This window comes from Akebia trifoliata, chromosome 3 (genome assembly GCF_017979445.1).
Source record: "Akebia trifoliata isolate Shusen 1 chromosome 3, ASM1797944v1, whole genome shotgun sequence".
Taxonomy (NCBI): Eukaryota; Viridiplantae; Streptophyta; class Magnoliopsida; order Ranunculales; family Lardizabalaceae; genus Akebia; species Akebia trifoliata.
The window spans coordinates 55378583-55391149 of record NC_141377.1 but is presented as its reverse complement, the minus strand read 5'-3'; the positions used below and the strand labels follow the sequence as shown (position 1 = coordinate 55391149).

Here is a 12567-nt window from a genome sequence, read left to right as displayed (position 1 = left end):
GCTCATTCCAAAGCTTTTAACCCCTATTTTGAAAAATGTTTGACACCAAACTTGGCAAACTTTAGGGCTGCTGAACCCTCCCCATATATATATATATGGGTCCCGTTCAGCAACAAACATTTTGGCAAAACATTTTTCAAAACATGGGTTAGAGGTTTTGGAATGGGCTGATTTTTGGTGAGGATGATCTCCACGGTGAGGAGATCATCCTCACCAAAAATCAGCCCATTCCAAAACTTCTAGCCCCAGTTTACAAGTTGAAAAATCGTGGACCGTCCATTTTTTGTAAACCATTTTTGATGGGGTTAGAAGTTTTGGAATGGGCTGATTTTTGGTGATGATGATCTCCTCACCGTAGAGATCATCCTCACCAAAATTCAGCCCATTCCAAAACCTCTAACCCATGTTTTGAAAAATGTTTTGCCAAAATGTTTGTTGCTGAACATTTCCCTATATATATATATAGGTGATGATGATCTCCTCACCGTAGAGATCATCCTCACCAGAAATCAGCCCATTCCAAAACCTCTAACCCATGTTTTGAAAAATGTTTTACCAAAATGTTTGTCAAAATGTTTGTTGCTGAACATTTCCCTATATATATATATATATATATATAGGGAAATGTTCAGCACCCTAAGTTTTACCACACACTTTAACAAACGTTTTTGTCCTACATGGGTTAGAAGTTTTGGAATGAGTTGATTTTTGGTGAGGATGATTTCTATGATTAGAAGATCATCCTCCCCAAAAATCAGCCCATTCCGAAATGTTTAGCCCCATGTTTACACGTTGAAAAATCGTGGACCGTCCATTTTTTGTAAATCAATTTGCATTGGGTTAGAAGTTTTGGAATGAGCTGATTTTTGGTGAGGATGATCTCCTCACCATAGAGATCATCCTCACCAAAAATCAGCTCATTCCGAAACTTCTAACCCATGTAAGACAAAACGCGTTTGTTAAAGTGTGTGGTAAAACTAAGGGTGGCGAACGGGACCCATATATATATATATATGGGGAAATGTTCAGCACCCTAAGTTTTACCACACACTTTAACAAACGTTTTTTGTCCTACATGGGTTAGAAGTTTTGGAATGAGCTGATTTTTGGTGAGGATGATCTCTATGATTAGAAGATCATCCTCCCCAAAAATCAGCCCATTCCGAAATGTTTAGCCCCATGTTTACACGTTGAAAAATCGTGGACCGTCAATTTTTTGTAAATCAATTTTGATGGGGTTAGAAGTTTTGGAATGAGCTGATTTTTGGTGAGGATGATCTCCTCACCATAGAGATCATCCTCACCAAAAATCAGCTCATTCCAAAACTTCTAACCCATGTAAGACAAAACGTGTTTGTTAAAGTGTGTGGTAAAACTTAGGGTGCCGAACGGGACCCATGTATATGGGGGCGGTTCAAGGGCCATATGAGAAAACATATGAAAAAACTTTCGTTTTTCAAAATAAGAGTTAGAGGTTTTGGATTGAGCTGATTTTTTGCAAGGATGGTCACTATGATGAAAAGATCATCCTCACAAAAAATCAGCTCAATCAGAAACTCCTAAATCCATCAAAAGTGATTTACAAATTAGTGATAAAAATTGGTAAAAAATTGACGGTCCACATTCTAAATCACTTTTAATGGGGTTAGAAGTTTCAGATTGGGCTGATTTTTTTTTTTTTTGGATGATCTTCCCATCATAGAGATCATCCTCACAAAAAAATCAGTTCAATCCAAAATTTCTAACCCATATTTTAAAATTTTATTAAAAACGAAAGTTTTTACATATGTTTTCTCATATGGCCCTTGAACTTGACCCTATATATATATGGGTCACGTGCTTACGCCCCTATTACGACTCACGTTGCGACACACCGTTTTGTCTTATATAGGACAAAATGTTTGGAATGGGCTGATTTTTTGTGAGGATGATTTCTATGGTGAGAAGATCATCCTTGCCAAAAATCAGCTCATTATGAAAGTTCTATGCCGTCCAATTTTTGTTGAAAAATTATAGACCGTCCAATTTTGTAAATCAATTTTGATGGGGTTAGAAGTTTTGGAATGGGATGATTTTTTGCCAAGATGATCCCCTCATCACAGATATCATCCTCACAAAAAATCAGCTCATTCCAAACATTTTTGCCCATATAAGACAAAACGGTGTGTCGCAATGTGAGTCGTAATAGGGGTTGTAATAACGCTGTTCTATATATATATATATGGGAAATGTTCAGCACCCTAAGTTTTACCACACACTTTAACAAACGTTTTTTGTCCTACATGGGTTAGAAGTTTTGGAATGGGCTGAATTTTGGTGAGGATGATCTCTATGATTAGAAGATCATCCTCCCCAAAAATCAGCCCATTCCGAAATGTTTAGCCCCATGTTTACACGTTGAAAAATCGTGGACCGTCCATTTTTTGTAAACCATTTTTGATGGGGTTAGAAGTTTTGGAATGAGCTGATTTTTGGTGAGGATGATCTCCTCACCATAGAGATCATCCTCACCAAAAATCAGCCCATTCCAAACCTTCTAACCCATGTAAGACAAAACACGTTTGTTAAAATGTGTGGTAAAGCTTAGGGTGCTGAACGGGACCCTATATATATATATATATATATAGGGGGGCGTTCAATGGCCAACTTTTTGGCAAAACATTTTTCAAAACATGAGTTAGAGGTTTTGGAATGGGCTGATTTTTGGTGAGGATGATCTCTACGGTGAGGAGATCATCCTCACCAAAAATCAGCCCATTCCAAAACTTCTAACCCTTGTTTACCAGTTGAAAAATCGTGGACCGTCCATTTTTTGTAAACTGTTTTTGATGGGGTTAGAAGTTTTGGAATGGGCTGATTTTTGGTGATGATGATCTCCTCACCATAGAGATCATCATCACCAAAAATCAGCCCATTCCAAAATCTCTAACTCATGTTTTGAAAAATGTTTTGCCAAAAAGTTTGCTAAAAAGTTGGCCATTGAACGCCCCCCTATATATATATATATATATATATATATAGGGAAATGTTCAGCAACAAACATTTTGGCAAAACATTTTTCAAAACATGGGTTAGAGGTTTTGGAATAGGCTGATTTTTGGTGAGGATGATCTCTACGGTGAGGAGATCATCATCAGAAAAAATCATTTCATTCCAAAACTTGTAACCTCATCAAAAATGATTTACAAAAAATGGACGGTTCACGATTTTTCAACTTGTAAACTGGGGTTAGAAGTTTTGGAATGGGCTGATTTTTGGTGAGGATGATCTCCTCACCGTAGAGATCATCCTCACCAAAAATCAGTCCATTCCAAAACCTCTAACCCATGTTTTGAAAAATGTTTGTCAAAATGTTTATTGTTGAACGGGACCCATATATACATATAGGGTCAGGTTCAACGGACATATGAGAAAACATATGTAAAAACAATGTAACATTAATAAAATTTCAAAACATGGGTTAGAAATTTCGGATTGAGCTGATTTTTTGTGAGGATGATCTCTATGATGGGAAGATCATCTGAAAAGAAAAATTAGTCAAATCTGAAACTTCTAACCCCATTAAAAGTGATTTAGAATGTGGACCGTCGATTTTTTACCAACTTTTATCAATAATTTGTAAATCACTTTTGATGGATTTAGAAGTTTCTGATTGAGCTGATTTTTTGTGAGGATGATCTTCTCATCATAGTGGCCATCCTTGCAAAAAATCAGCTCAATCCAAAACCTATAAACCATATTTTGAAAAACCATTGTTTTTTCATATGTTTTTACATATGGCCCTTGAACCGGCCCCATATATATATATAGGGTCCTGTTCAGCAACAAACATTTTGGCAAAACATTTTTCAAAACATGGGTTAGAGGTTTTGGAATGGACTGATTTTTTGTGAGGATGATCTTTACGGTGAGGAGATCATCCTCACCAAAAATCAGCCCATTTCAAAACTTCTAGCCCTTGTTTACATATATATATATATATATGGGAAATGTTCAGCAACAAACATTTTGGCAAAACATTTTTCAAAACATGGGTTACAGGTTTTGGAATGGGCTGATTTTTGGTGAAGATGATCTCTACAGTGAGGAGATCATCATCACCAAAAATCAGCCCATTCCAAAACTTCTAACCTCATCAAAAATGGTTTACAAAAAATGTACGGTCCACGATTTTTTCAACTTATAAACTGGGGCTAGAAGTTTTGGAATGGGCTGATTTTTGGTGAGGATGACCTCCTCACCGTAGAGATCATCTCCACCAAAAATCAGCCCATTCCAAAACCTCTAACCCATGTTTTGAAAAATGTTTTGCCAAAATGTTTGTCAAAATGTTTGTTGCTGAACGGGACCCTATATATATATATATATATATATATGGGGACGGTTCAGCAGCCCTAAAGTTTGCCAAGTTTGGTGCCAAACATTTTTTAAAATATGGGTTAAAAGCTTTGGAATGAACTGATTTTTTGTGAGGATGATCTCTATGATGAGGAGATCATCCTCACCAAAAATCAGCCTATTCTAAAACTTCTAACCCCATCAAAAGTGATTTACAAAAATTGGACGGTCCACGACTCTTCAACTTGTAAACTAGGCTTAGAAGTTTCAAAATGAACTGATTTTTTGTGAGGATGATCTTTTCGGTGAAGAGATCATCCTAACAAAAAATCAGCCTATTCCAAAACTTCTAACCCCATCAAAAGTGATTTACAAAAAATGTATGGCACCAAACTTGGCAAACTTTAGGGCTGCTGAACCACTCCCTATATATATATATATATATATATATATATATATATATATATATATATATATATATATATATATATATATATATATATATGGGAAATGTTCAGCACCCTAAGTTTTACCACACACTTTAACAAACGTTTTTTGTCCTACATGGGTTAGAAGTTTTGGAATGAGCTGATTTTTGGTGAGGATGATCTCTATGATTAGAAGATCATCCTCCCCAAAAATCAGCCCATTCCGAAATGTTTAGCCCTATGTTTACACGTTTAAAAATCGTGGACCGTCAATTTTTTGTAAATCAATTTTGATGGGGTTAGAAGATTTGGAATGAGCTGATTTTTGGTGAGGATGATCTCCTCACCATAGAGATCATCCTCACCAAAAATCAGCTCATTCCGAAACTTCTAACCCATGTAGGACAAAACGCGTTTGTTAAAGTGTGTGGTAAAACTAAGGGTGGCGAACGGGACCCTATATATATATATATATATATATATATAAGCATATGTAAAAACAATATAACATTAATTAATTTTCAAAATATGGGTTAAATTTTTTGGATTGAGCTGATTTTTTGTGAGGATGATCTCTATGATGGGAAGATCATCCGAAAGAAAAATCAGTCCAATCTGAAACTTCTAACCGCATTAAAAGTGATTTAGAATGTGGACCGTCGACTTTTTATCAATTTTTGTCAATAATTTGTAAATCACTTTTGATGGATTTAGAAGTTTCTGATTGAACTGATTTTTTGTGAGGATGATCTTCTCATCATTGTGGCCATCCTTGCAAAAAATCAGCTCAATCCAAACCCTCTAACCTATATTTTGAAAAACCATTGTTTTTTCATATGTTTTTACATATGGCCCTTGAACCGCCCCCATATATATATATATACACTTTAAAAAAAAAAAAGAGGTAAGAATTTGCGAACTAATATGTACCCAATGACCCTTAATTAAGATTTGAGTATTTGGGCATAACCTCACTTCAAAATCACACAAACATCATGGCTTGTTCCCCGCAATTTAGTCCCATTACAAATGGATCATACTCAATATTGTGTCTTGTTTGTAGTAGCAACATCTTCTTTTTCCAATTTAGTCCAATTACAATTGGATCTCAAATTCATTACGTCTTATTTGTAGTAGCGCATGGTTTTAAATCTTGTTTGAGATCGAGACGACTCATCCGATTTGTCTCGGTATCATCCACCAACAAGACAAATTAACAAGTCATCTCAAACCTGACGTGTTTCTCAAATATAGCGGAAGGCATTCATTATTGAATGAAGCAACTCAAATAAATTGGACAACCCAGTCTTGTTCATTGACGAGATGAAACGTCAAAATGAGTTTTAAAACCATGTAGTAGCAACGAGTGGTTTTTTTACCAATTCATTATTATGTCTTATTTGTAGTAGCAATGATAATATAATCAGGATTGCACATTAGATGAAACAAATTCTCAAAATTTTACATTATTTATATACTAAATCGGCTCACTAGTTTGACATTCATGTGTGGGCATAAAGGGTCAGGCTTTGTTGACTCAAGAAATATGACTTAAGGAATAACACAAGATGTTGACTGTGTAAACACCAAATCTAATGGTTGATGTTTTATGCACATCTCAACAATACCTATCCCGATATACTTATCTCAGGTATTAAGTTTCAACCATTAGATTTGTGCCAACATGTTTAAGATCTTATTTCTTTAGTCAATGGAACCCACCCCGTATCTATCTATATATATATATATATATATATATATATATATATATGGGAAATGTTCAGCACCCAACCATTTGCCCAATCATTTTTGTCTTACATGGATTAGAAGTTTTGGAATGGGCTGATTTTTGGTGAGGATGAGGAGATTCCAAAACTTCTAACCCCATCACAAATGCTTTACAAAAAATGGATGGTCCACGATTTTTCAACTTGTAAACATGGGGTTAGAAGTTTTGAAATGAGCTGATTTTTGGTGATGATCTCCTCACCATAGAGATCATCCTCATTAAAAATCAGTCCCTTCCAAAACTTCTAACTCATGTAAGACAAAAATGGTTGGGCAAATTGTTGGGTGCCAAATGGGACCCTATATATATATATATATATATAGGGTGGGTTTTATTGACTCCTAAGAATGACTCATGAAATAACACGTGATTCCAACACTTTAAATACAAAATCAAATGGTTGAGATTTATGAGTATCTTAATAACACAAAGCTCAGAGATAATTATCCTGGGGATAAATCTCAACCATTGGATTTTTACATTTAAGTGTTAGGATCATAAGTTTTTTTTTCATGAGGCATTCTTAGGAGTCTAGGGATCGTGACCCAATATATATATATATATATATATAATGAGGTGTCCGGATCCATTTTGGTGAAAAAATTAATTTTGAAAAGGGTAATTTACCGTTTCTTAAATTAAAATGAATTGTGTGTTGTTTTTGTAATTTTTTATAGTGCTGTTTTGATAATTCTCTCAATCTAGAATCTATAGGAAAAAACTAGATTTTTCATGGCAGTATTATAATGATAAATGTATTGCCACATCAGGTTTTGCTCATGCCACCCCAAGTAATGTAAATCAACAAGAATTAGAACACTTCTTGGGGTGGCGTTACCAAAAGCTTGTGTGGCAATAGAAGCTCTCATTATAATTACGTCCTCAACGGGGATCTGGTTTTTTTTTTTGGAAAAAAAAAGAGGCAATTGAGTCCAACAAATTTTCTCACAGAGGGAGGGGATTAATGTAAAAGAATTCATCTCGAATTTTCCTACCCGTAGAAAATTCTTTACTCATGGGAAGATCAAACAAAATCAACTAAAAAGCAATTTCTCGAACAAATGTTGAGACATGCAAAAATACCATTAATCTTCTTTTTTTTCATGGTTTTATTTTTAAATTCAGTTAAAGCTTCATATTAATATACTGATCTAAGAAGACTAATATATGGGTATTTTAGTTTTTAGCTATTTCCTTTCAATTTATTTTCCTTTTAACACTTCGTTTGGATTGAGATAAGAGGAGAGAAATGAGCCACTTTTCTCACCGTTTATCTTGTTTGGGAAGTTAACTGAGGAGAGAAAAGAAAGTTAATGAAGAGAAAAATGCTCAATTTTGTTCTCTCCCAAAGTGAGAGAAAGAGAACAAATTAATATTAATATTAAAATGAAAAAGTTAATTTTCTCTCGATTTCTTAGTTTTCTCTCTCATCTATCCAAACAAGGTGGAGAGGAAGTTAATTATGTTTCTATTCTCTTAATGAGGTTCTCTTCTCTTTCCTCCATTTCTCTCAATCCAAATAGACTGTGAAAGTTTAATGTATTTTGATAAAGAAAATTAATGTGCAGGAAAATGTTGGATGCGGTCATAACTGTTCTCATAGAAAAATTGGTCGAAAGTCTCTTAAATGAAAGTCTTCATCTGCCTAAATTTCACAAGCAATTTAAGACAGTGAATAAAGAGCTCAAGTTAATGCAAAGCTACATCAAACAAGCAGAGAAAGTGAGAAGGAAGGATCAAAATGAAGTTCTTAAGACTGTTGTGCGGCAATTGAGAGAGTTATTGTATGATGCAGAGGATATTATATCAGATTGCAAGTTGTTTCTAGAAAGAAGAAAAAGGACATCGAAATTCAAGCGTTATTGCTCTCCTTCATTCTGGAAATTTCGTTACAGAGTAGGAAAGAAGCTTGGTGAAATAAATCAAGAAATAAGAAATCATTTAGAGATGATAGGTCCTTACATTCCTGCAACTCTTGTCCCTTCGAACCGAGAGCAATTAGAGAATAATCGACCGATGAGTTACCCGATTCTAATAAAAGGTGATGAAATAGTAGGCATGGAGAATGATGTGAAGAAAATTAAGCAATGGGTCTTAAACCTACCAAAAGATGATCCCTTGAACATCATTGGAATAGTCGGTATGGGTGGGATAGGCAAAACAGCCCTTGCCCAAAAGATACAGAATGATGATGATGTCAAGCATTACTTCGATCATATCTTGATGGTGATTGTCTCACAAACTTTCAAATTTGAAGAATCTATCAAGAATATGTTGAAAGAAATTAATGGGCCCAGAGACTTTGCAAATGTTGATGCATATCGTTTACTGAAGGAACTACAAGACATGTTGCAGAGGAAGAAATGCTTGGTTATCTTGGATGATGTATGGAAACTAGATGAAGGCTCGTGGTGGGAGAGTTTGAAGTCAGTTTTTGCTTACAGCAACAGTTGTCTCATTGTCACAACTAGGAATGGGGATGTGGCTCACTCAATGGGAGTCTCTAAGACATACACTCATCATCCTCATCTTCTCTCTATTAAAGATAGTTGGTCATTATTCACAAAAATAGCATTTTCAAGGGAAGGAGGCAAGTGTTCGAATTCAGAGCTTGAGCATATTGGTAGGGATATTGTTGGTAGATGTAGAGGTCTCCCATTGACAATCAAAGTTGTGGCAGGAATGATGATGACTAAGGGAACTTCGACCAAGGAGTGGGTGAGAATATCTAAGAACCTAAGCGAAGAGTTGGATAAGAAAGGTGAACCAATCTTTTCTATGCTCCAATTAAGCTATGATGAGCTTCCTTCACATTTGAAACCATGTTTGTTGTGTTTGGCTGTATATCCCGAAGATTATCTTATGTTCTCTGATAAAATCATAACTTGGTGGATTGGTGAGGGCTTTGTTCGAGTAGAGAAGCAAGGAAGGAGTGCATATAATATTGGAAGAGAGTATTTTTATGAATTAACGGAACGATGTTTATTACTTACTACAACTGTAGAGTTTTCTGGGGCAAAAGCTTTTTTCTTTAGAGTACATGATATGGTAAGAGAAATGATTAGAAGGATCGCAGAGGAAGAAAATTTTATTTGCATAAATGGTGTGGGGAAGTCTTCCTCTATCCAAATCCAATCACGTCGAGTAGGTATGGTGATGAACACAGATATGAATCTCTTCATATCCGAGGAGCAAATCAATTTCAAATTATTGCGGACAATAAAATGGATTGATTTAAAAGAGAGTAAGGAGTTTACTCTACATCTGGAATCAAAGCTATGCCAATTAAAATGGTTGAGGGTTTTGGATATTTGTTTTAAGGATTCATCATCTCAGAAGTCAGATTGGTTGAGTGGGATAGGATCACTGCAGCACCTCGTTTGTCTTCGGATAAAAAACTCTGGATTAGAGAGACTTCCGAATTCTATTGGAAATCTTCAAAGCCTTCAAATTTTAAACCTGATCAATTGTCCAAATTTAAAGAGATTGCCAAAAACTATAGCATCCTTGGAGAAACTAGTCAGCTTGGGTTTAATAGGTTGTGAGTCTCTAGAATTCTTTCCCAGTGAGATTAGAAACCTTCAACAACTGTGTATATTCACTTTTAATGTGAATTCAAAAGTCAAGGATGGGTTTCGCATTTCTGGGTTGAAGAAATTTACTCAAATCAGAGAACTTCAGTTTTTGATAGATTCAGAAGATGGAATAGAAGAAGGGGAGCTGAAGGTGTTGTCAGAGCTCACACAATTAGAGGTTTTGTCTATAGTATCTGAAAGCAACAACAAAAATGATGTTGATGCGGAGGAGGAACGACTACGACTGGCAAGGAAAGTAAATCATCAACTACTCTCACCTCTTAATCAGCTTTCAGAGCTATGGATTCAAGGCGAAGTAGGAGAAAAGACACCTATTTGGCTCAATCCAAACTCTCTTCCCAATTTACGGTATCTTTTCATTTCGAGAAGTAATTATCTTAGTCATATGAGTCCAGAATTCTTTGGAGATGAGGATTCTATTGTTTGGAAATTGGAAGTCTTAGAACTTATCAAGCTAGGCGAATTGGAGGAGGAGTGGCCAAGAATGCAAAAGGCAATGCCATTTTTCAGAGTCCTAATTGTTATCGAATGTCCAAAATTGAAAGAACTACCTTTTGATTTGGATGAAGATGGTTCTGGCACTTGGAAGATAGAATAAACTATTCATTTTACATTTGATGTAAGTACCCTCCTTTCATATGCTTGATCGTTCTCTCTTTTTTTTGTTTGATTTTTCTACTAATTTCCATTAAATGGAAGGTTAGGATTAAAGGAGAAGTACAGATGTCCTAGAAATTACTACTAATCTTTCTAGGGATGAGTCCACTTTTTTCTTAGGGATACAGTTTTTTTTTTCAATAGTTAATGACAATTTAGCTATAAATCGCTAATCCAAAAATTCAAATTCCCATTTTGATGGATTAGATCTCTTTTAATGTTGGGTGTAGACCAACACCAATCGTATATCATTTCTTTTAAGTCTTTTTTTTTTTTCAAAGCTATTTTTCCTTGCAATATATTCATGTTTCACAAAAAAAAAATGACAACATCATCTTATTATACTAATCTCAATAAGAGAGCCCTTAATATTCTTCATTTATCCAACTAAAATATATTCTTTAATCATATCCAGACTCATGGATTTCTCATCTCATTTGGTTGCCCATATTATCGAGTTACCTCATTCGAGTTGTTTTTGTCTCTAATGAGTCATCTTGTTAAAATCATTTTGGATAATTTTTTTAAATAATTATTATTTTTCTATTATAAGCTAGATCAATACGTGTAGTTGTATCAATAAAAAATATATATATCATATAAATAATGTAATAGGATTGTTTTAGCCGACTCCAAATTTTTGGGATGAGTTTTTGTTGTCATTATATTCAATTAATTTGTGATAAAAATAGTTGGTGATGGGGATATAACTATTGATTTTTATTGACCCAGGTGATAGGCGTTGTGTTTGGTAATGCTGCCAGCTTTTATGATTGGGATTTGCTTCTTGGAATTGCTCTTGGGAAAAGTAAGAAATAGCATTTTGGTAAATTACTATAGTGCGGTGATGTGTGCAAAACCTGGAATTATTGCTTGTTGAAATTTATATAACTATTAGATTATATTAAAACCATCGTAATACCTTCAAATGTAGATAAATTAAGAATTAATTGATATTTTTGTTAGAAGCCCAATTAACGTGTGGCCCATTGACCTACATGTTTTAGGTTTTTGACTTGCACAATGATTCTATATTATAGAGATGTTAATAATTAAGGATAAATCCCAATTATATTAGAAATAGAAATACTCTTTAAATCTTATATTGAAACCTTGATGGATAGGAATCCTATTTGTAGACACCTCAATTTGAATTTCTCCTCACTCGAAAGGATCCAAAAATATCAATTTTTAATAAAATTTGTCAACAGGACTTAAAAAGCCCAAATCGTTAAAACATGGTATTTTGATCAAATCTAAGGGTCCTAAGACCCCTAAGGGTATAATGGGACCCACAATGAGACTTGGCATTCCACTCCACTCCCATATTCGAAATTACCTCAAGCCCATTTAAAGCCCACCAACCTTCAACTCTAAAAAAAAAAAAATCATTTTCACCTCACCCCACTTAGTCTAACCCTAACTCCATACAACCCAAATCCTAAAACTCACATACCTTTAAATCCACATCCTAAAATAAACCTTAACCAACCCCAACAACCTGAAATCCTAAATCCAACATATTAAAGCCCACATTCACAACTCTAACCCACAAGCCATTATTCACATCAACCAATCAATATTTGATAATCAAATGTGACACTTATCCTCACTACAACCCACCTCCCAAAAATCATTTTACCCTACCTAATCCATCACTTTTCTCTGATAGAGGAGAAACTACTACGACTGGCAAGGAAGGTAGATCATCAACTATCCTCACCTTTTAACCAGTTGTCAGAGCTATATCTTGATGGTA

General features: G+C 34.8%; 1 protein-coding gene across 1 annotated transcript; it reads left to right on the top strand.

The window, feature by feature from the left end:
- Window positions 1-8127: 8127 nt before the first annotated feature.
- On the top strand, window positions 8128-10749 carry LOC147408114 (disease resistance RPP13-like protein 4). The gene has a single exon (XM_086432656.1). The coding sequence runs from the start codon at window positions 8128-8130 to the stop codon at window positions 10747-10749; it is 2622 nt and encodes an 873-aa protein (XP_086288782.1).
- Window positions 10750-12567: the final 1818 nt, after the last annotated feature.